The 24,176-nt window shown below is 36.1% G+C and overlaps 3 protein-coding genes and 2 non-coding genes across 6 annotated transcripts; 3 read left to right on the top strand and 2 right to left on the bottom strand.

Moving 5' to 3' along the window:
* Positions 1 to 5,531: 5,531 nt before the first annotated feature.
* LOC113689813 (uncharacterized) lies at positions 5,532 to 9,409 on the top strand. 2 transcript variants are annotated; one of them, XM_072051484.1, is made up of 5 exons: positions 5,532 to 6,252; positions 6,349 to 6,492; positions 7,570 to 8,019; positions 8,112 to 8,421; positions 8,852 to 9,409. In XM_072051484.1, exons 1-5 carry the CDS (start codon positions 6,082 to 6,084, stop codon positions 8,986 to 8,988), a joined length of 1,212 nt encoding a protein of 403 aa, XP_071907585.1. In that variant the 5' UTR covers positions 5,532 to 6,081; the 3' UTR covers positions 8,989 to 9,409. The 2 variants fall into 2 exon arrangements, with proteins under 2 accessions (XP_071907585.1, XP_071907584.1); XM_072051483.1 differs by having other exon boundaries at positions 5,533 to 6,492.
* A 1,411-nt stretch (positions 9,410 to 10,820) lies between these two features.
* Positions 10,821 to 15,800, top strand: LOC113690447 (EH domain-containing protein 1). The gene is made up of 16 exons (XM_072051485.1): positions 10,821 to 11,079; positions 11,204 to 11,283; positions 11,650 to 11,718; positions 11,807 to 11,864; positions 12,027 to 12,082; positions 12,172 to 12,211; positions 12,313 to 12,377; positions 12,880 to 12,993; positions 13,103 to 13,205; positions 13,299 to 13,348; positions 13,591 to 13,719; positions 13,820 to 14,071; positions 14,173 to 14,252; positions 14,922 to 15,048; positions 15,169 to 15,312; positions 15,390 to 15,800. The coding sequence occupies exons 1-16, from the start codon at positions 10,995 to 10,997 to the stop codon at positions 15,573 to 15,575; spliced, it is 1,638 nt and encodes a 545-aa protein (XP_071907586.1). The 5' UTR covers positions 10,821 to 10,994; the 3' UTR covers positions 15,576 to 15,800.
* Positions 15,801 to 19,731: 3,931 nt separating this feature from the next.
* On the bottom strand, positions 19,732 to 19,802 carry TRNAG-GCC (transfer RNA glycine (anticodon GCC)). The gene has a single exon. It is a non-coding gene; the product is annotated as a tRNA-Gly (tRNA).
* Positions 19,803 to 20,664: 862 nt separating this feature from the next.
* On the bottom strand, positions 20,665 to 20,735 carry TRNAG-GCC (transfer RNA glycine (anticodon GCC)). Its single transcript has one exon. It is a non-coding gene; the product is annotated as a tRNA-Gly (tRNA).
* A 404-nt stretch (positions 20,736 to 21,139) lies between these two features.
* LOC113690445 (upstream activation factor subunit UAF30-like) lies at positions 21,140 to 22,755 on the top strand. Its single transcript, XM_027208350.2, has 3 exons — positions 21,140 to 21,444; positions 21,926 to 22,117; positions 22,339 to 22,755. The coding sequence occupies exons 2-3, from the start codon at positions 21,944 to 21,946 to the stop codon at positions 22,465 to 22,467; spliced, it is 303 nt and encodes a 100-aa protein (XP_027064151.1). The 5' UTR covers positions 21,140 to 21,444; positions 21,926 to 21,943; the 3' UTR covers positions 22,468 to 22,755.
* The last annotated feature ends 1,421 nt before the right edge of the window (positions 22,756 to 24,176 follow it).

Genomic DNA, 24,176 nt, shown 5'->3' on the forward strand with positions numbered 1-24,176 from the left:
GAGCAGTCTCTACTGTTGTTGTTGCTCTTGAAGTGATACGATATTTACTTTAGTATTTACTTGTAAAACTAGACTGGGTCAAACAGTTCTGAGGTGCAGCTCATGTTGATTTACGAGGATATGAACATTGCCACCCTTTGTTTTATGTAAAATGAGAGCTTTATCTAATTTGATTGACGGTCAAAAGGAAGTTCTTCTTTAAATGAATCTGTAGATTTGTGTGCTATTTCGTAGATCTTGGTTGTTGATGAGTTTTTATTTGCTAGGCTTGTGTATTAATGGCGTAGAGGTTCATATGCAAGCCCTGTCATTAGTTTAGTATTTAAGCATGAGTATGTAGTCAGTGTTGAAGTAAAAAGTGCATTGAATGATTGATCAAGTCGGTAGACTTGAAGCCATGCATGAGATTTTCCTGTTGGAAGTTATGAATTGCAAGTTATCGTGTGTGGTATGGAGTATTGTTTGTTTTTTGATTTGTGGATAGCTCTTGTTATGTTTCTTTCTTCAGCATTCGGATGCTTGAAATGAGGAAGCATTGAACCTAGAAATATTCAACAGATTGGATCTAAGTTGAGGGTTGAATTTGTTGGCTAATTTGTTTGGTGTACTAGTAATAACAAAGCTATTAGCCTATTGATCCGTTTCTTACCGTCTTAAATACTTACTCTTTTTAGAGCTTGACATCATCTATTGCTTGCAGAAGTTTGTTGAATTCATGTAGTATACCTTTGTAGTGCTCTGACTTGCATCATAATGCCCTTCCTTTTTTCCCTGTGGTTGTGCTTTGCTCTGCATAAGCATCTTAGTTGTATCACAATGGGTGAACTTGTGCTTTGAATCTTGTACCAGAATGATATGTAAATACAATTAGCTTGAGATAATTCGGTCTGGCAGTTTTTTTGCCTCTCATATGTTTAGAACTGCGAAGCTTGTTCTTGTTAACCATTCACTTGTGTTTTTTCTTTTCATTTGTTTTGCATCTGGCAAATTACCTCTAGGAGCAAGTTGCATGCTAGCACTTTTGCAAGGTAAGAAGTTGATTGGGTGGGAATAGCCAAACACCATGCTCTACTTGATTGCTAGGACCATGGGATTGTGGCTAGTTATATATTAGTGAATGAGAGGTTTTGTGATCAAATGGTGATGCATTGAATACTCTAGTGAGTGGATGGATAGGCTTATGGAGGCTTCTTTGCGGGAATTGATATTTTTTGTTGAGGAGGGTAGTTTATACCTCTCTTGCTTGATGGTCACATTAGATATGCATACTGTGTTGTAGATGCTAGGTACTTTGACTTTGTACACGTTGGCTCACTGAAGATGATAGGATCTGTACCTTCCTTCCTCCTTTCCCCATATATTTGGTGTTTCATTCTGTTGAAAACTCCTTTTTTTGCCTGGTAAGGCCGATGCCTACTTTTTGAACATTTTCTGAAACTTAAATAAACACCCTGTTCTTATTCTGAGTTGCTTCCTTTAATCCTGCTATTCGGCATCAAATAGAATCTCCTGCTGAGATTAATGCGCTTTGGTACCATGGGGTCATAGTTGCAAAGGTCTTCCTTTTGAGTCTTGTTATCAAGTGTTCTGTTGGATTTCAATGCGAATGAACTTATCATAACCATCAGCTATTTTGGCGGGTAATGCACAATTTAAATGATGTATACAGCAGTGCATTTTATGATCTCATGGAAGAACAAACTCGTGTGAGGCGGGCACTTTTGGTCTGGGGGAATGACTAACAGTAGTATTTATTTGTCATGATTTGACCGGTTCTTGCGCCTGTGTAGGTGACCAGAATTTGAATTAGCTCATGCACCGGTGACTGGTTTGGCGCTGGCGTGGTTATGTTGAACTGGCTGAATGTCAAGTACTGTAATTGCTTAAAAAAATAAAAAGGGGTACTGTAATTCTTAGCTTCCTCCAATAATCATGGAAGTGGGAGTGAGACTAGGGAGTAAGGGAGATCTAACTGCAATTCTCGTCGTATCCTACTTTTATTCATGCTTTCCTGTAGAGATGCTATCAATTTCCCTCAAAACAATTGGTCAAAAGTTAAAGAATTGCCCGCAAGATATTCTGCAATCTTAATCCATTTCTACAGTTTTGTGTGTAGTGGAAAAATCTTAAAAAAAAAAAAAAAAAAACTTGTCCTGGAGAAATGAACAAGGCTTTTTCAAAAATCATTATTATAATATATTTGGATTTGGAATTGTAGGTGAGTGGTTCCCCAACGTTCCAGTCCTCAAAGCTACTTATGTAATAATAATACGTTGAGCAAGTATATTTCCCTACGTAAAAGTCCACCTTCCTTTTGTAGTTTGCGGCCTTTGAGACTTGAAACTCCACATTTTAGTCCATGTCCCAGAATCTATCAACCCCTCGGACCATGGAGAGATGTTAGGGGAAAGTACTTGACCTCCTTAGACATCAAATCTTAGGTGGGAACCGGCATTGCAGGTTCTGTTTAGATTGTGGACGATTATATAAGGAGCGGGGCAGGGACGGTCAACCATCCTGAACAACAATATTATTTGTTTGGATAGAGTATTATTTGAAATATTATTTGGAATAATTACTGTAGTATTTTTTGTGATGTGATGTATGTGAGATAAAAAGGTGATTGAAAATATAAAAATGTGAATTGAAAAATGTGTTTATGATGCAAGCGAAATATTATTTGAGATAATTTCACTGTCCAAATAATATATTTTTTTGAATGTTTTTATAATTCTACGTAAATTTTCTGTACATCCTTTTTACAATAGAAGTGAGATATTTGTTATTGTTTAAGTGGATTCCATATACAATAATTAGTTTTTATTGTTAAGTTTTATAAATAGTTCACGCAAATTATATCTTATTTAACAAATATTATATTATTCAAAAATATTATCATGGATAATCGTTCGTGTCCGTGGTCGAATTATGTATATCAACCCATTTGTCAGAATACAACCGATTGGAATCCTAGTGGCATGCATATTAGATTGGAGCAAGTTTTTGGGATCGAAATAAGTAACGTCCCCATTTTGGCCGCTAGCCTGCACACACATGTTGGAAGAGAAAAACCAAAGGGAAAAGAAACAAAACCTTTTTAGAGCTCCGTTTGAATCGAGAAATTTGATGAAAAATTTGAAATTGATCTAAATCCCTCTAGTTGTTTGGATCACTTGAGATATATTTGGATTTATAATTTATTAATTATTTAAATATATTTTAAACACTAAATTAATTGATGATTTACAAAATTAAATATATATTGAGTGATCAAAACAATTAAAGAGATTTGAAAGGATTTCAAATCTTTCAACAAATCTCTCAATCCAAATGCAATATATGAGAATTGAATTTTGGGTCATCTTGTGCCCCTTTTGGGGTTGTAGTGCTTTCGGTAAAAAAGCACGTTTAGTTGTTAAAAGTATTTTCAAGGCTTTTGGTGAATATTATCCCATAAAATTATGAATAAAATTTTTTGTGTTAAAAGCACTTTTTGCAAAAAATAAATAAATAAATAAATTTTGGTGCTTTTAGAGTAACTTTTGTTATTTAAAAAATAAAACATTAAATTTAATTATTTTATTCTATATTATAAACTAAATAAAGAGATAAATACATTTAAAAATGTTCAAATCACATATTATCCAATACAATAAGTACTTATTGAACTATATCTCCAAATAGTATACTTAAAAGCACTTAATAAATACTTCTATCAGGAGCTCTATTAGCAAAGTATTTTTTCATAAATTATAATACAAGAAGTAATTTGTATACTAATTAATACAAGAAGTATAATAACCGGACCGAATTGCACGAAATCCCAACCGCATTGAGTTCTTTCCCCAAAAAAACAGATGAGCCAATGAACGTTTGACGTCAATTTCCATCCCAACTTTTTTGCTACCTGTAAAAACCAAAGGCAGGACTCATGAACTGCATCCAATCAGATACTCCCAGGTAACGCTAAATTCAACGAATACAATTGACAAAAAATCTTCTCGATTCGTTTCTGCAAAGCTATCTTCAGCCGAAGAACTGATAATCTTGTATTATACCACCACTCCATTAAAATATAAGGTCATGCTTGGATTGCTTATTTTCGTCGAAAAATATTGTCGTTTTTCGTGATTATATTTCCCTATCATCTTTTTTTCTCATATATATCAAATCGCTATAGTAATTTTTTTATTAAAAATGACGGAAAATGCAATCCAAACACAATCCAAACAATCGAGATGTAATCCCGAAGATTCAATGCCTATTTTTTTTTTTAAATTTGGAAATAAATATTTTGGCAGCACAAATTTTATGATATGATTTTTCTATAAGCGACTGGTTTGACATTATCATGTGGAGAGTTGGCCTTTTTGTGCCTAATTGAATCTCCAACTTTACACGTTGCAAACCAACGCTCATATGTGCAATGTCGTTTTTCAGTTAACTACAGCTGTGATTGGATGATGCACTAATGTAAGAGGCATCTTTTCACCACAAATCCCTTAATATTTTAAGAACTCATCCTGCCTGAACAGCCCAGATGTACAAGTTTGGTTCGAGGATTCAAGTCTTGCTAGCAATTTTTAACACTTCCAGATCAGATCTCATCTGATGTTAAGGGGAAAAAAAAAGAGTTGTTACTACACGACTATTGCAGTTGGAGATGTGGTTCTGTACAAAATGAATTTGAATAAATTCGATTCCGATCACCGTCACTATAATAATAAGCAAAACAGTCAATGGTAGTACCCTGACTGACGGGAAGTTTTACACCAATCAATACACTACGCATCTACTAGTTCTATGGCGTTTACAGGAAGAAGATGAATCGTTATACTCTCATCAGTCAAATTGAGATAAAAAGTGGTGGCACGGGCTGGTCTTTATTAGAAGGAAAACTACCCAAAGCACAAAGGCAAGAAGGAAACAACTATGAGCATGAGATGGATGCCAGCAGCTCTCGCTGTCTCACATGCTGCTTGAGATTTTAGGTGCACCCCCGACTTCGGCCTCCGTGACATCGACTCGGATCAGATTATTGCTTTTTAACACCGCGCGTTTTACGGATATGGTGTGAAACTTGCTACTGTTAGACCCATTGACTGTTTGGAACTTGAGTTTTTTTTTGTTAAGTTTACAAGTTTTTTTAAAAATTTTATCTATAATAACCTTAAATAATTTTTTGAAAATTTTAAACTATACATTTTAAAATACTTAAAAATTTATATATTTCAAAAATTTTTTTAAAAACTTTTACAGCAAGTTATAGTAAAATTTTAAATAAACATAAAAAAAAACTCACTTGTCAAACAAACAAGGCGTTGATCAAACTCGAAACAAGCTGTCCAATCGAGGAAAATCATTCTTATAGCTCAGTAATCAATCAGTCAATCACTCCCGGTTCAGTTGAGATGGCAACGCATTTGATTTTTTTGTTATTTTTTTTTTGGGTGGTTCGATAAACAACAAAATTTGTGGACCAAATAGGACGAGAATCGTGACAAAATGATCGCAAAAGAGGACGAAAATGATTGGAAAGATTCAGAAGAAAACCGTCTGCCCCTGTTGTAGAACATAGCAATGCTCCCTCTCGTTAACTGCAAGTAAATTAACCAACAATTTAAGGTGTCGGGGGAGAATCCTAGAAAGAATACTTGCTCCCGCAGCCAGAATCCCCTCCCATTTCTTTTCTTCATCCCCACCTTGGTGGCAAGCCAACTCTTTTTATTCCACCACCACCATAGCCAATAATTTACCTGCCACATTTCTCCGCCCCATTCGTCCGTCCTTCCTACGCCCCCCATATTTCCCGTTTGACTCACAATCCCAGCCAAGCATCCAAGAATCAAGATTCAAAGCCAACTCATAATCTCAACCAAGCCAAATAGTACTATATTTATTTTCCTAGTATAAAATCCTTAAATCAGACCCCATTTCAAACCAAAATCAAGGACCCTCCCGAATTTCGCACCCCTCCTCCCAACTCCTATTTCTCTCTGCCTCTTCAATTCATAATAGTTTAACCCTCGTTCATACGATGAACTGATTGTTTTTCCCTTTCGGGTAAATACTAAATGATCAATGGAAGCCGACAGGGAAGCGTCGTTGAACGAAAACAGCAAGAAGGCATTGTTAGCTAGAAGTGCATCACATGCACAAGATGAATTGAAGAGTTTCAGGACATGGCTGAAATGGATGTGCGTGGATCAATCTGATTGGTGGACTGCGTTTCTTTCGTGGTCTGTTTTTGTGGTATTGGCTGTCGTCGTCCCTTGTCTCTCCCATTTCTTTCTGGCTTGTAGTGATTGTGATAGCAGACACAGCAGGCCTTATGATACCATTGTGCAGCTTTCTCTTAGCACCTTGGCGGCCCTATCTTTCATTTGCCTTTCCCAGTTTGTGAGGAAATATGGGCTCCGGAGATTCTTGTTCTTCGATAGGCTTTGTGATGACAGCGAGACCGTCAGAAAAGGATACACCGTTCAGCTCAATGTAAGTTCCTTTCTTTCTTCCCTTGTTACTTTCTGTATTATTTAAGGTTACTGGCTTTGATGTTTAAGCATCCGACTTGTTTTCATGCATGGTTGATGATCAATCACGCGTTAGGGTTCAAGACAATAGAGGTTTCGACTTTGAAATTTCTGTCTTTTCGGCTAAATCAACCTGATATTCTGATCGTCCACGTTTATGGTAAAGGATCTCATTCTTTGGTTTTTGGAAATAGTCAAGTGGGGATCCTAGTATGTGATTAGCATAGGAATGGTGTATATACACCTGCGAGTTCGGAGAACTATGAATTCGTAAACATGTATGATTGTGTAGGGTGGTAAATTTAGTGTGGATCTTCTTGGAACATGCCATTTTGCTTAATTGTTTTGATGAGTGGCCTAAAAGTAGTATTTGTTTCCTGGAAACGAAAGGTCAGTCCTCTAGTAGTCTGGTGAACTGTAACCTGTCAAGTGTCAACTTAGAACAGGTTCTTCTTCTCAACCCATCATCTTTTATAGATTGAAGAATTCTGAGGGCAGGAAGTAGTGGTGAGGAGGGGGGGGGGGGGCAGGATAGCTGTATATAGGGGGAGGAGAGCTATATACAGCTCAAGACTTAAATTGTTGTTTATCACCCTGTTGTTGAGAACCACATTTATCACCCAATTAAACCTTTCTGTCAGCATTGTGAAGGAAACAAGGTGGTATATTGTGGTTGGATTGTTAAGTGCTTAAATTTCATAGGCAATCCTGGAAATAAAATTCTTGGTTAGTTCCTTTTCAATAACGAAAATAATCAGGTCAGGAGATAATACTAATAGCACCAGTCATAATCTGTGCATTAAGTTTACTAACGGCATAAGATTTGATGCCTAGCAAGTGATCATAGCTCTGGCAGTGAAATTGCAGTGATGTTTAAATCAATCAAGTAATTTGCTTTTCTGACAACCAGTGGCTATCTAATAGCCATTATTCTGTTTTGACCAATCAAGTAATTTGCTTTTTTCGACAACCAGACCCTTTCTAATGGCCATTATTCTGTTTTGATCAACATGATTGGCAATATTGTCTTTATATGCAGAGATCCCTGAAGATCGTATTCATCTTTGTGATACCTTGTTTCACAGTGGAGTGCGCTTACAAGATTTGGTGGTATAGCTCGGGTGGCACCCGAATTCCCTTCTTGGGCAACATAATAGTGAGTGACACTGTTGCATGTATTTTAGAGCTTTGCTCATGGCTCTACAGGACTGTGGTCTTCTTCCTGGTGTGCATTCTCTTTCGCCTCATCTGTTATCTTCAGATCCTCCGATTACAAGACTTTGCACAAGTCTTCCAGGTAGAGTCTGACGTCGAATCAGTGTTGAGGGAACACCTCAGGATCAGAAGGCATTTAAGAATTATAAGCCACAGATACCGCTCATTCATTTTATGGGCATTGATCATCATAACAGTTAGCCAGTTTGCATCCCTACTCATGACTACGCGCTCAACTGCTGATCTTAGTATATACAAAACCGGTGAACTTGCTGTATGTGTCCTAATTCCAAATTCTTTTCCAATATTTCCATGATCTGTTTATGAGAGAAATTTGAAGCTGAATGCCTCGTCTTTGGCACGCAGCTATGCTCCGTCAGCCTTCTTGCAGGGCTGATGATCCTGTTAAGAAGTGCAACCAGAATTACACACAAAGCACAAGCCGTTACGTGTCTTGCGGCCAAATGGCATGTCTGTGCAACAATAGATTCGTTCGATACAACTGAAGCTGAGACGCCTATTTCCAGGGTGCCTGTCAACCACGTTTTTCCGGTGAGTTCTGATGGATCAGACGCTGATGATGATGTTGGCGATGAAGAGGATGATATAGACCACACCAAGCTCGTTCCATCATACAACTACAACACAATTTCATTCCAAAAGAGACAAGCCTTAGGTGAGTTGGTATAAAACCTCATACAGTCCAAGAAAAAAAAGCCTTTTACTACCACTACTTCAGGAATGTGGATGATAGTGCATCAAATTCGTACTTGTGTTATTGATTTTTTGTCCCGTGATCATGATGCCAGGCTGTTCTCAACTGTATCTTCTTTCAACTTTTGGCTTTCTTAAAGCTAGGAAAAGCCGAATTCAATCAGAAACTACACAATACATGTTTCTGGAATTCTGATTTCGGCTTTTGAAAAATGCAGCTTTTACGAAAGTCAGAATCAATTGAGAACAACCTGGCTATCTCATTCTCATAGTTGTCGCCTAAATAACCAATCCTCAGAAACAATTTTTTTGTTTTTTGAGTTTGTAAATTAGAGACTTGATGGTGTATGCGAGGCAGCTGATTGTTTTGGGTGTTGCTATGCATGTCGCAGTGACATACTTTGAAAACAATAGAGCGGGAGTGACAATCTATGGGTTCATGCTGGACAGGACCTCGCTTCACACGATATTTGGCATAGAGTTGTCCCTTGTGCTTTGGTTGCTTGGAAAGACCATCGGTATTTCATAGAAAAGAAACAAGAGGGTTGCGAAATTTTGTGTGGGATTAGCATTTAGACCATGTTGGGCAATTGACCCCTGAGAAGAGATTTGAGGCGGTTTGCTTTGTCGCCGCCCATTACCATCCATGAACGATCAGCGACGAGTGACGGCGACGGAGGAAGGTCTGTCTAGCTCTGGCTGGCGACATCTATTCAACATTTTTTTTGTCAAAATATCCGTCGTGCGTTCTTCTTCATCTTCTTCTTTTGTGTTTTTTTTTTTTTTTTTTTAAATAGCTCTTGATTTCTATTTTTTCTTGTGAAGTGTCAATGTCGATTAATGTTTCTTTGCTTGTACTTATGCTGTAGATGATATGTAACGTATTTATATCTGTTGAGCTACTGTCATCATTTTATTTTAATTTTTTTTAAGAAAAGAAATTTGGATAAGTGCGGCTCCCGTCACCACTTTTCTTGGTAATGTCCAGCTGGGATTTTTATGATGGTAAAATAATATGAGTCTATTTTTTTGGTATTTTTTTCGGAGACAATAACAGTTGTATAATCTAATCTATTTTACATTAAGAGGGAGGAGGCGGATCTAAGGAGGTCCAGAGATAACTCGGAGAGGAATGAATCATCACCGGATCAAATAAGTGCATAACACATTCGCCTGAATTTTTTGAAACAAATCACTCAAATGTGACATTTTGGTGAATCTTGTTTCCCACTCCACCAAGCTAGTCCATCAAGCTAGGTGGTAGCCACCGGTCCAAGATTGGTATTTTTTGGTATTTACACCAAAGAAAAATATCTTCCCGAGTGGGGACATGGGATGGAGGCATTAAGAAATTTGAGACGCTCCTTCGATGAGCACTAATGATGATCTAGGAGTAAACGATTGTACTCTCAAAGGAAAAAAAAAAAAAAAAAAACTTCAGTCAACGTCTGCACGGTCGAAATGTGACCTTCACTCTGACGTGTCCACGCTGGAATTGGAAATGCGGGTGTACGTGTTCCTTTTTGTGCAGTTTGCCGAGATTAAGCTAAACGAATGCTTTTTTTTTTTTTTTTTTTTTACACAAATGTTTATTCACAGGCTTCTAAAAACCAAGTCAAGATCGCTGCCTCCTTCCATGGCTTTGCTTACAATAAAGAAACAAAGCACTCTTGACGCGAGAATAATATACTAAAATTGGATGTGTACCAAGGGGAAAAAAAAAAAAAACTAATGACAGGATAAGGTTAAGAGACGCAAAAAAGATTAATAGTCGAGTGTATTTGGGTAGAAAATTATTTAAATTTTATTTAGTAATCATATTAGCACTTTCTTTCTTTGATGTAATTTGTACCGGATAAAAATATAATTAAAAAAATTTTAAAAATGTATTTACGACATAACAAAAAATTCTTCCCAAATAATCACATATGCAAGACACACTCTCAAAATGAACAATTGATATATTCAACGAGTAACAATTCTCAATGGGATAGTTTTGTTCAGCGATAATAATTATTGGAGTGAATATTAATAGTTCGATATTAATAGAGAATTTGTTCTACCACATGCGAAGACTAAATTTAAATACTTATGTCACAGTTGTGAAAACTTATTAGTGTGCTTTTCTAATTCGTTATTTCCTTTCATAAATTTGTTATTTTTAATGTACAAGGAGTTTATAGCTTTTTGTTGTTTCCATATTAAAAGCATACCTTAGTCATTAAGGAGACAAATCATAGGGACAAGGAGAAGGGTACTTAATTTCCACAATAGTTTCAATAATAATAAATCAGATGCTAAAAAAAAAAAAATTAAAGTAATTATTAAACATATAAAAACGACGACATCGAAAGTTAAATTGCCTCGCGTCGGCAAAATGGCTCTCTCCTTTCCGCCTAACGGAAGCGATGGCACTAATAAATCCTTCTTCAAATCCTGTAGCTTAAAAACCAACGAACTCCTAAATTAAAGCCGCGGGGGGCTGGTGCATTCGCTTCAGAGAACGTTTAATCATTTGGAAAGCGGAGTCGAGTCATGGAAATTGATTCCGCTCCAATCAGCCGATGCTCCAAAGAAAACCAGAAGATCTATCAGGACTGGTTCGCTTTTGCTGATTCAGGTCTCTTTTTCTTCCCCAAATCTCCCCCCTCTCTTACACATTGTCCTTTTTGTTTCAAAATTATTCAATTTTTGAACTCTTTCTATTTGATAACTTTTGAATTTTTTTTTTCTTCAAATTTCAGATGGAGATGGGCGACTTACAGGAGCTGACGCCACCAAATTCTTTGCCCTCTCAAATTTACCTCGCCATGATCTTAAACAGGTTTTGTTCCTAGCTACGTATTCATCATTGTCTCCTCTCTTGTTTTCCTTTTTGTTCAAGTTTAATCTCACTTATTTGTTTATTTAATTCTTTTGGTTTAATAAAAGATTTTTATGGCAATATGATAGTATTCCGTAATAAATGTCTCTCATCGACACTGCTTCGGCTTTATATGACTGCATATTGTAGTTGCTTGTGTTGTTGAAACCATATTACCAGCATGGATGCTCGTACGTGTATATTTCTCAGCTTACTAGCATTTCTAATTAAGTCATGTAAATATTAGCCTCCTACAAATTTATGCCGTTTATGTATCTTTTGGTGATTTTTTTTTTTTTTTATATTATTTTCCTTGTTTTCCACAAGGTTTGGGCTATTGCAGATTCTAAACGACAAGGTTTTCTTGGTTTTAAAGAGTTTATTACGGCAGTTCAGGTTCTGATATCTTCTCTCCCTCATTTATATTTGGCTTAGCTCCAGTATCGGAAAAGATGCTAATTTTCTCTTGTATCTTAATTTCTAGTTAGTTTCTTTGGCACAAGCGGGGCATGCATTAACTAGTGATATCATATACGCTGAAGGTAAGTAGCAGTATGGTTTCACCTTCGTTCTCTTTGTTTGGGAATAATGTGGTCCGGAGGAGTGATAAGCATATTGATGCTTTCTGGTCTGTCTGTCTTGGAATCTACTTTATCCTTTTCATATGTTAGCCTTACTAGTTTAGCAAATTATAATTGTTACAGTTGACTTTGAAAGTCTGAAACCTCCAGCAATGGATGGGTTGGAGGCGCTACTAGCTGTGAGTATACCAATGTCCTTCCTAATTCTTTTTGCAAATCTCTTGGATCGTTCACTGATAACTCTCACTTTGTTATTGCATTTATGCAGAAGAAAAAGCATACACCGAAAAGTGACCTAGAACAAAATGGTGAGACTGTTATTGATCTAGCTACATATTTTGTGTTTCTTTCCTCTTTTCCTTGTTTAGAGACCTGAGTTTGTAAAGTTCATATTTGTTCTGCAATTCAGGCATTCCTCAGTTGCAGTCTTCACCATCTGCTAATTGGTTTTCTTCGTCAAAGTCTGCAAAGAAGGTGCATTGTAACAACTACTTTGTCTCTAAAGGATGAAATATTGCACTTTTTCCTATACTTTTTGCATTGATACATTTTACACAATCCATGTTATTTAATTCTTTGCATTTTCTGTTCCCTTCATAGAATTTTATTTCTAGTGTTGGGTAAACTGTTTTACAATACTCTCTATTATGTATCAAAGTAATGTGATGCAGCGAGATGATAAACAGAATGGATTTGGGGCTGTAGAGAGGTCAGACTGGAAGATTTGATATATCTTCTGTGGCCATTATCGAAGCTGCCATAGGACTCTAGTACATGACAAGATGACAAAAAAGTTTGATGTGGACCGTAGTACATCAACTAGTATGCTAATAGGATTTGAACACTATTCCACAAAGAGCACTTCTTAATGTGCAAGAACTTGCCCATTGATGATTAATTTTGCATCATGTAAACACACTTTACTTATTGTTTTGGGTCCTATAATGAGCTTTGCTTTTGCTTTGTGTCTTGTCAGGTGTCTCTAAGCTCTGTTACATCAATTGTTGACGGATTGAAGAAGTTGTACGTCCAAAAACTGAAGCCATTGGAAGCAACATATCGTTTCAATGATTTTGTTTCCCCTTTGTTGGTGAGTCATGCGTCTGCTTTGTTCTTCACTTGAGGGATTTGGATATGGTTGTGATTCCATTGTCTTAATTAACTGAAATCATAGTTGACTGGATTGTTCCTTTCCCTAGACAAATAGCGATTTTGATGCTAAGCCCATGGTGATGTTGTTGGGTCAATACTCAACTGGGAAAACAACATTCATTAAACATCTGCTCAAAACGAGTTATCCAGGTATTTAGATCTTCATGCGGAGTCTGCGTATCTACTCTAATATCTCCTTAGAAGATAGGACCTTTCTGATCATTTTATGTGTTATTTTCACAGGTGCTCACATTGGACCAGAGCCTACAACAGACAGATTTGTTGTTGTTATGGTATTTTTGCCACTCAATTATTTTTCATTTTTCTTTAATAGTTCATCTGTATCCAAATCATTATTCAATGGATGAAAAAAAAGTAAATATTTGCCTTACCAGTATAAGCCCACAAAGTTTCAAATATTAGATTTCAGGATTTCTTATTCCAGAATTCCAACTCCACATTAGGCATAAGGAAAGTAATTGGAAATTTGTTTACTTTTATTCTTGGGCTTATTGCTTTATTTTGTTTTCTACAGAATGGACCCGATGAAAGAAGTATTCCAGGGAACACTATTGCTGTACAAGCAGATATGCCATTCAGTGGTCTGACTACCTTCGGAACTTCCTTTTTGTCAAAATTTGAGTGCTCTCAAATGCCACACCCAGTAAGTGGCTACTTATTCCCCCTTCCCCCCCTCCCTGCGAAAAACTAGCAGAATCTCCTGAAATGGTTTTCAAACTTACTGTTCATTTGAACTTTATAAGCTGTTGGAGCATATTACATTTGTGGACACCCCCGGAGTTTTATCAGGAGAAAAGCAACGAACACAGAGAAGTTATGACTTTACTGGTGTCATATCATGGTTCGCTGCAAAATGTGACCTCATTTTGCTTTTGTTTGATCCTCACAAACTTGATATAAGTGATGAATTCAAACGTGTAATTGCATCTCTACGAGGTCATGATGATAAGATTCGGGTAGTCTTGAATAAAGCTGATCAAGTTGATACTCAACAAGTAAGTAGGTAGAATCAATTTCATCATCCAACACTCTCCCAAATATCAAAATATAGTTCTAGTCTTCTGATATACTTGCCTCCCTTCTCCCTGTATTGTAGCTTATGCGAGTTTACGGAGCTCTAATGTGGTCTCTTGGCAAAGTTCTGAACACTCCCGAGGTTACTCGGGTCTATATTGGGTATGGTCTATATTTGCGTCTTTGTTCATTGTATGTGCTTAGCACGCATCAGATGTTGTGAGACTAGGAAAGATTTTATTCTTCACGGAATATTAGAGTGAGTATGTATTTATATCTTGAGCCCTTCAAATCCGAGTCATGTTCAATATAGGGATTTGCTAATAGGATATGATATTCAGCTTTGATCATATAGTCATTTAAGTGACTAAATCTTGTAACTGCTGCTCATCATTAACTCATTTAAGTGACTAAATGTAATAACTGCTGCTCATTTTGATGATAAGCACAGTCACCCTATGGCAGTACAAGAACGTTTTGAAGCCCACAAGAATGTCTACCATTTGGCTTCAATAAAGTTTTATTGTCCTTCTCACTCTTCTGTTTGTACATAAGGTCTAAGGCAGATAAATAAATAATTTGGAATAACTTTAGTGCCAAAGCACGTTACTGCCTCATCTCCACTTTGTGTTTATGTTAATTAGTAGACATGCAATTCTCTTAGCCTCACCATGCTCGTCATAACTTCAACTATTTTTTGATGAGATTAGTGTTTCCGACCGACATGAGGACTTGGGAATGTACCGCTGTACGATTATCATAGATTTTCCTTTTCATCCCATCAGTTCTCCATGTTGCACGCAATTTTATGACTGCCTTGCTCTGGCACAGCTCTTTCAATGACAAGCCTATCAATGAGGTCGCCACTGGTCCTATTGGAAAAGAGCTTTTTGAAAAAGAACAAGATGACCTCCTTGCAGATCTGAAGAATATACCCAAAAAGGCTTGTGATCGTAGAGTAAGTTGACCAGTTCTGCTTACGTGAATGCTTTGCTTGCTTTCAGATGAACTAATTTGGCTTGTCGTGGAGTTTAACTTCTTGGGTTGATAAGTTTCCCTGAATTTTTTTTTTGTGCAGATAAATGAATTTGTAAAGCGTGCTAGGGCTGCCAAGATTCATGCTTATATTATCAGTCATCTGAAAAAGGAGATGCCTGCCATGATGGGCAAGGCAAAAACGCAGCAGAGACTCGTTGATAACCTGGAAGTGGAATTCGGAAAGGTTGTTCTCTTTCTTTAGTGCATTTAGATGTGTACAGAGAAATATCACAATTATGTTTATTTCTCGTTTCCCAACAGGTTCAGAGGGAGTTCCATCTGCCAGCGGGGGATTTTCCGAATGTTGAACACTTTCGGGAGGTCCTGAGTGGATATAGCATTGATAAGTTCGAGAAATTGAAGCCTAAAATGATACAATCTGTTGATGATATGCTTGGATACGATATCCCAGAACTTCTCAAGAATTTCCGGAATCCATATGATTGATATGCATATATCTGCTATCAAATTACAGCAGTTTTTTTGGGTAAGAGAAATCAGAAGAATATTGCTGACGATTTGCTAGATTGGCCGCCCACACGTTCAACTTCTTCTGACGCATAAACATGATTTATGCGGAAAACTACGACGCTGTACGCTTCGATTAGGCGAGCTAGTGTGAAATTAGCAGTGACATGAATAATTATTCAGATTGTATTGTCTTTTGATTTTCTTGGCATTCTTACAAAAATAATATATAATTCCATTTACAAAACTGATATGGTTCCTACCCAGAGACTGCTGCTAAGCTCAGCGTTTTCAAGTACATTTCCTTTTTCTCATATACATGGCGTAAAAGGAAACAAGAGAAATCTTAACAAAGATACAAAATTTACCAAGATTTGCCTTCTCATAATTGATGGTATTCCACTCTTCCACCGCGTAAGCGTAAGAACATACCAAAAAATATTAATGCTGCTCAATATTTTGTATTGAGAACATACCAAAAGATGGCTGGAGTCCGAATATGTTGTATATGTAAACGATATCATACCAAATTTACGTTATCACCGTTTCCGCCCTATTCAATAGATATTCACCTTCTCTGTGGTCACCAAATATGTCGTTTCTTAGATCGACAAAAACCCTTTTGCATCCAAAGAAGGCCTTGAAGGATCTGATGGCCAACGTTGGAGCCAAAATACACCAATTTATGATGGCTTGCAACTTAGGCAAAATTTTCAAAATCGACAGAACCTCTAATCCGCCCACCCCTCGTGTTTCCGTCTCTTCTCCTAGCGAAAGTGATCACGCCGATCATACACCGGCTGCAATTCATTCACCAAAGAGTGTACCACCAGTTTTCTGTCCACTTCCCATTCAATACTCAACAGATTCTAGTGGTGCCGACGACACCGAAGACGAGGAGGAAGATGCAGAGGAAGAGGAAGACGAGGAGCAGGAGGAGGAGGAGAAGGAGAAAGAGAGTCATGTGTTGGACTATATTGTAACGTTTCCTGACTCCGACTCCGACTCTGGTGCTGATGAATTATCGAAGGTGCCTGAAGGGTGCTTGTGTCCTGATCAAGAATATACCGTAACATTTCCTGACAGTACCGACTCTGAGTCTGAGTCTGAATCTGATGCGGAGGAAGAGCAAGTGTTTGTCCATAAAGATGACTGCTTGAATTCTGATGATGGTGATGACCAACTTCACTTTGTGACGCCTCATCAAGAGGAGGACATGTATGCTCATCAGCACTGTGGGTTCCAATGTCATCATCACGATTATCATGGGGGCCGTCATCATCACGACGAAGGTTATGGGTACCAATATTATGGCTGGACAGGCTTTTACGGTGTTAGACAACCTCCATTCGGATTTACTACAATCTTCTTCCATTACTGACCCCCGATTTGATAGCATTTTATGTTTTTGTTTCGGGTTTTGCCCTCGGGATTTTATTGCGTTCTTTTCATCAGGTTCAGTATTGCTTGTTTGATTGAGCTACTTCATTGATTTGAAGCGTGTACTTGTGGGTTATGTCTGCGCATAAAGTGCTAGAAAATTTTTCTCCATTGCTTGCTTCATATGCTCTGCTCTGATCTGTTAATTTTAGGTTACTAAAGTGATTGTATGGGGTTTGCATGAATGCGATGACAATTTGCGGTCAGCTCAGAAGGTAACAAGTTAATGCTGCGTGTCTCCCCTCCACAGTGTCAAAGCCCAAAAGACGCATTCAATTAATGTCAAATCAGTAGTGCTTAATACCCAATTTAATTGCTAGGGTTACGCAATCGTAAGAATTCTTAATTTTTTTTCTTTTTTCTCTTATTCCTTCTAAGGTTTGGAATCTCCCTTTAATCAAAATAAAGAATCACTAGTATTATTTTGTTTGATAACTTCATACTGCAATCACTAGTTTTGTTTGGTACCAAATCTTTGTAATCAGATCTTTTAGTGCAAGAATGCCACCTATAAAATGCAAATTATCTACTTACACATTATCATTTTGCAAATATTACATGAATATAGGTTCATTGTAGATCTTTTTTTTTATGATTTAAACTGTTGCGGAAGCTTTACTCCAACAAGGCAAGTTTTTTTTTTATCTTCAAAAGGATTCGTGTTGTTCTAACAAGGTCCATTTTGAAAGAAAGTAATTTCAAAAACGCCTTTTAATACAGGGATAATTTTATTGAGCTCTCATCTGATTTTACAAATTACACCGACCTCTTTTGTTATAATAAAATGACTATAATGACCTTCACTTAATAGATAGTATAATGAAATGAGATTAAAAAAATGAAAAAAAAATCATACCTCTTTGATTAATCCTATTTACAAGTTACAACCAACAACTATTCCCTTTCACTTATTATCACTCCATTCTCATCCTGTAAATAGCTCTCAAAATCCTACCAACCATTGCTTATAACTTCCTCCAATCATATCACAAGTGATCCCTCTAAACTCTACTATATATCCCCATTCCTCTTGTCTTCCTTTGGATTAGCTAAATTACAAGTTCAGTTGAGGGATCAAATTTAATGGTTAAAGTAAAATTTGATTTTATGGTCAAAATAAAAGGAGATAAAGAGGCTTACAATAATAATGAAACAAATAATGCAGGCGTTGGACAAAAGAATAAGGCTGTAAATGAGCCGAGTCGAGTCGAACTTTAGGCTAATCGAGCAGAGCCTCGACTAAATTTTACCAAACTCGAACTCGAGTTCGAGCTCGACGAGCCGGCAATTTAAAGCTCAAGCTCGAGCTCCAAAAAAAATAAAAAATAATTATTTTATTTTTTTAAATAAATAAAATAATTTTTTTCTTAATAAATAATAAAATATTAAGGCTATATATGTAATTTTACTATTAAAATAAGATAATAAAAAATATATATATATACTTAAAATAAAAAAATATATATACTTAAAATAAAAAAGATAAAAAAATATTATATATATATACTTGAGCTCGAGAGCCGAGCTTAATATTTTGAGCTCAAGTTCGAGCTCGATTTCGACTCGAGCCAGTTCAAGCTCGACTCGAGGGTAAATTTGGTAATTTGTTTATCATTCGTCCATAATACTTTTTTTCAATGTTAATAACTGCATTTGGATTTCATTTTATGCTTTGCAATTGTTGGTTATAGTTTTACGATAGAGGTAGAGCTTCTTCTCTATATTTAAGATGTTAACATGTTTAGGGATTTGATGGTAGGTTAGGTAATTTTGTTTGAGATGGTGTGGGCATTGGATTTGAAATTTGGGGTGTGATTAGTTGTGAATAGAATTCTGGTTTTTGGGAAAATGAATTTCTTGAAGATCTCCGTAGTCATAATCATGCCTTTCCTTTTCTTAAACTTAATTAATCCCATCCACACCTAAATCTTCCCTAAGGATTTTCTTCAAAACCATAACGTGACTCACGTAGTTGGAGTTGAGCCACTTGTATGGAACCAAGTCATGGCATCCTATGTTGAAAATCATGCAAACATAAAGAGTAATTGATTGTGAGTTTGACTATTTCATGATAATATATGGTGAGAATATTTTTGAAAGATGGAACGAACCTTCAAGGTTGGATGCATGCTCATGCTTTGGGAGAAGCAATTTTATGATTGTGATGATGGAATTACTTGGGTTTGGATTTAAAATTAGCCTGTTTGTTAGTATAGTGGATTTGGCGGAAATATAGAAAAAGGCATTTGGAAAAACGTTTTTTGTTTCATTTTTTTAACAAAAAGGTAGTTTAGGATTTTTGTGAAAAACATAGCCTTTTGGATCTATAATGTTACATGAATAGTAAAAGCAAGGGAGGTAAATGCAATTTAATAAACTTGAGAGGAGCTCTTGCCATTGTTAGAAGCTTCAGTGGAGGTTTTCGAAATTATCCCTTCGACAAAACAGAGGTTTCAATAAATTTGAAGGTATGTAGAAATACACACAAAATTTTCTACCAAGCTTTTGGAAGAGTAGATTATAATTGCCTACCATGTAGGAATTAGGAAAAGAGGGCAAGTACAAAGAAAGAAAAAGCGTGGTAGTCAGCAAAAGGGTGAGCTCAGATGTGCGCTAGCTTCGTCCGAGTGGTCAGACGATCGTGGCGACCCAACACCACAAGAAGGCACTGCTTTCGTCATGGCAACCCCAGGAATGCACCAGCCGGGAATCGAACCCGGGTCTGTACCGTGGCAGGGTACTATTCTACCACTAGACCACTGGTGCCTTATGATGTGCATCACCTTTTTAATAAATGTCACGTTGACGGTGGATAGCATTTTGTTCTAGGGATAATTTTAGAAACCTCCATTGAGATTTTTAATAATTTCATTTAGTTGTCTCAAGATTTTAAAAATTACACATGCCTTTCATATCATTCAAAATGACAACACTATCCTTAACTATTTTAATGAAATTTCCTTGTTTATATGCTTATACTTAGAATGACTTTTAAAATTATTTTTTTCATTCTTTATCCTTCTTATTCCTTTTTTTTTAATTTTTTACCAATAAAACTGTATAGCTACCAATATTACCTTTAATTTTTATTGTATCCAAAATCAAACTAGTGATTTTTTTGATGAGTTAATTTATCTGTAATCTAATGTTTTTGTTGATCTTTATTTTCTATTTTTTATATTAAAATTAACAATAAATAAAAAAAAATGGCCCAAAATCACTACTAAATTATGATAATCTCAGTACTTGACAATTTCATAAATTCTGAATGAATTATTTCAACATTTTCTTTTTTATCTTATAAATCTAAATATAGAATAAAATACCATAAAAAATATCCTATCATAGTGATAAAATTATTATTATATTTGTTTATCGTATAGTAGGTATGAATATGAAAATTTTGGTATCTTTTTCTTATAATTGTATTAGATAAACTTATAATTATAAATACAAATAAATTAAAACTCATTACACAAGACCATTTATGAATATTCATTTAAAAATTTAACCATTGTGGTAAGCAAAAAGGAGAGCTCAGATGTGCGCTAGCTTCGTCCTAGTGTCAGACGATCGTGGCGACCCATCACCACAGAAGGCACCGATTTCGTCACGGCAACCCCTGGAATGCACCAGCCGGGAATCGAACCCGGGTCTGTACCGTGGCAGGGTACTATTCTACCACTAGACCACTGGTGCCTTTTGATGTCCTTCGTCAGTTTTTATAAAATTTAAGTTTGATGTTGGATATCATTTTATCTTATCACACCATCATGGCCGTGAGGTGTCTTCTACTTCTTCTTTTTTTTTTTTTTCTTAAGGCAATTAGGTATCTTAAAAAAAAGGTACAAATTACCATAATATATGATAAATGACAAATTGTATTAATGAAAGAGATATAGACTACACTAAAAACTTTGTTGCATTTGAAGGGATTTTGATGCTCTTTTATTTGTACTGGTGTAAGGGCACATTTAATGTGTGTGCAATTTAAAATATTTAAAATGAATTAATTTTGTATGATTTTGCTTTTTTTTTTTAACATAAATTATATTCATATTATTTTTCTAAAGAACTTTGATTTATAAGGTTACAATAATTTAATTGTTATGATACTTAAAGCGATTGTGGATTATTATTACAATACTTTAAGTAGGTATGAGTAGTTATGTTGGGAGAATTGGATTAGGTGAATAAGGTAAAAATTAGTACTGTTATCAGTATAAGAGTATAATTAGGACCCTCGAGAACTAATTAATTATTGATTCGAAACCAAGGCCCGCAGTGGAAACCCCTATTTGGCAGCAGAAGACGCTCAAGCTCAAGCTCAAGCTCAATCTCAGTGGCATTCTCCACGAAACTTCTCGCTGACGACGTCGTACAAAAAAGTTGTACCTCAAATCAGCAGGTAAAAATGCACAGGTCAAGCATCATAAGAATAGTTTACATGAATCAGTGATCATTAATCTATTTGGGGTCGAAATTCATAAACAAGACTAATTTGTTTAGCTATTCATGGAGGCGTTGTTACTAGCACTATGCTTATTATGTTTATGAAGCGCTTGTTGAAATTCCCCTGAGAATGTTGAACCCTGTGTAACTACTGTAAACACCTTGCTTATCAAACACTTGTACCAAAATTCGTGCCTGTATTAGCACCTTGTTGGATTTTACGTACAAAGGTTCGAGAAATGGTCAGTGGCTTACCTTTTCTTGAAGTTGTTGAAATGGAGCTTTCTGGTTGGGATATGTAAACGTAATTGCCAGTTTTTTGGTTCAGCGTGCCATCAAAGTCGTGGGATTTTGCTGTAATGTACCATGATAATGAAACGGCACGTATTATTATATGATTAAATCAAGAACCTTGACATTATTACCGCATTTTGTAGGTTGCAGTGGGAAGGAAAATGCTGCCTCAGAGGATGAAAAAGGTCATTACCGACAACCCAAAACAACTTGCTGACTTGATCGACCTTGTAAACCTGCCCTCAACGCTCAGAGAATTCACGGGCCAGTCGCAGACCTCGCGTTTGGGGTGCTTTACGCGTGTTTGGTCGTACATCAAGGAGAACAAACTCCAGGTTTGAGATTTATTGCTCAATGCCATTCCTTCGGTATTCACATTTATGTCTGGAAAATTTTTGAAACAGCATGGTTAAGCAGTTATGATGCAAGGTTGAATTACGAATCGAATGGTCAGGAGAAATACTCGAGTGCTCGTAGTTTTGATACTTTGGGTGTATCTTTTCTTTTTTTTTTTTTAATATTAGTTAACCTTTGCTTTTCTGTTGGTTTTCGTTAGGATCCAAATAACAAGAATCTGGTCAATTGTGATGCTAAATTGAAGCAAATTCTGTTGGGTAAAGGCCAAGTCGATCTTGCTGAACTTCCTATGCTGATTAAGCTGCATTTCCCGAAGCAGCAGAAATGATCTTCACGTTTGCAAGTCAAAGACGGCTGACACCAACTCTTGCTTTCGCATTCCTTTCTATAGATCGGATGAAAACAGAAAGTTTATGTAATAGTCAGATGGTCGAGGAATTATTTCTGTTAGTGGCGAGTTGGCAGGTTATCCTTTCCATCGCTGCCTTCAGAATTTTTCTCAAATGTTGTAGTTAGTAATATGACATACATGGATATCAGCTCTACATATATTATTGGTTATCGCTGCCGTCATGAGAAAAATCCCATTACAATGATAATGAACTCTCTTTGACTCTGGTTTTTAGTTTTTAACTTTTCATTGTATGGCTATACAGAGAAAGCATTGCGTTCAGGTGCTATTTGTTTTTTCTCCCTCTAGATTCTTTGCATCAGGCGTATCATTAACTGCTTAGAGTTTTCCTTTTTTTTTTTTCTTGAAAGAAACCTCACGAGAAAAGGTCAGAAAATTTAACTGATTCAACAGTTTGACAAATTAGTCAAGTTTTTCAATAATTGAACACATTAAAACATTTTCTGTAGCAAACAGTGCAAGAGAATTCTTTATGGCATGATGTGCTATTATGCCATTCGTTTTCTCTGTGGCATGAAAAGAATCCCAGAATGCATATTTGGTTGCATCTCTGCATCTGAAAGGGTTATACCTGTCACATGAGTAAAGCATCTCAAAAGTTCCAGTCCCGCAACATGCTGTTGCTGTGTCTTCAAATCCTTTATTAGGGCAACAAATTCAGAAGGCATCTTGAGATAGCGTTGACAGAAACCTGAATTACATGTCCTACAAATTTCAGGCAATTAGCTGTAATGTAGACGGTCTTCTATATTTGAAACAAATAGAGTAAGGACGATGAAGAGAAGAAACAATATGGAAAACTAGAAACTGCAAAATCAAGTGGGGGAGGGGGAGGTGAGTATGCTCCTGCTTAAACTTTGTACATCATTTTATTGAGTTTCTTTTCTAGCTCAAAGATTCATCCAGTGTGAAAGAAGGATTGACCAGGTAAACTTTGGATTATGATTTATGTGATGGTGTAGAAGTCTTTATTTTCTTAATGGCAGACGTTTCTTAGGATAAGCAACATATTTTAAAATGAGAGATATTTTGTTTACATTGTTGTCTTTTGAACATTAAAGATCTCATACTATCTTGGCAAAATCTACACAGGATGAACATCCTAGAGTGAGCATTATACTAATGCTTGATTTGAAATACTACTAGCAAAAGCAAGTAGCAGATAAAAAAGAGAGAGAGAGAGAGAAATAAAAGGTTGTGTAGCATTTAAAGAAAATCTTAGGTATCATAAAGTTACCCCATGGAAAACCATACCTCTCCTTGATTGTGTGTTTTATTCAATTTAGTTTAGATGCTACCTAAATATACTTCTCAGGTATTTAATACTTCTCGAAAAATATAATAATGATGCTTTGACATTTTTCCATGGTTGTTTTCAAGAATTATATTTAATACTACTTTGGTTATGGATTGGAGATCAAACAAATTATGAGGTCTAACATGAATTCGGGGTTTAAATTAAAGCAACGTAAGGCCAATGTATAAATTTGGGAACGATAAAAGGACTAACTTGCCAAATGAATAAAGGATTGTTTTTGTCCTTAGAACCAAGGCTGGTTGGTAGAGTATTATTAATCAAGTGATCATGAGGTTTTTTTTTTTTTTTTTTTTTGCCTTAAAATTCA

Source organism: Coffea arabica, chromosome 5c, assembly GCF_036785885.1.
Source record: "Coffea arabica cultivar ET-39 chromosome 5c, Coffea Arabica ET-39 HiFi, whole genome shotgun sequence".
Classification (NCBI taxonomy): domain Eukaryota; kingdom Viridiplantae; phylum Streptophyta; class Magnoliopsida; order Gentianales; family Rubiaceae; genus Coffea; species Coffea arabica.

Excerpts from the sequence above, each read along its gene's own strand:
- LOC113689813 (XM_072051483.1), top strand. The coding sequence starts at position 6,082 with ATGGAAGCCGACAGGGAAGCGTCGTTGAACGAAAACAGCAAGAAGGCA. Across the intron at positions 8,020-8,111 it reads ACAAAACCGGTGAACTTGCT|CTATGCTCCGTCAGCCTTCT; the intron begins GTATGTGTCCTA and ends TTTGGCACGCAG. Across the intron at positions 8,422-8,851 it reads CCAAAAGAGACAAGCCTTAG|TGACATACTTTGAAAACAAT; the intron begins GTGAGTTGGTAT and ends TGCATGTCGCAG.
- LOC113690447 (XM_072051485.1), top strand. The coding sequence starts at position 10,995 with ATGGAAATTGATTCCGCTCCAATCAGCCGATGCTCCAAAGAAAACCAG. Across the intron at positions 11,080-11,203 it reads GTTCGCTTTTGCTGATTCAG|ATGGAGATGGGCGACTTACA; the intron begins GTCTCTTTTTCT and ends TTCAAATTTCAG. Across the intron at positions 13,720-13,819 it reads GCTCTCAAATGCCACACCCA|CTGTTGGAGCATATTACATT; the intron begins GTAAGTGGCTAC and ends GAACTTTATAAG.
- LOC113690445 (XM_027208350.2), top strand. The coding sequence starts at position 21,944 with ATGCTGCCTCAGAGGATGAAAAAGGTCATTACCGACAACCCAAAACAA. Across the intron at positions 22,118-22,338 it reads TCAAGGAGAACAAACTCCAG|GATCCAAATAACAAGAATCT; the intron begins GTTTGAGATTTA and ends GGTTTTCGTTAG.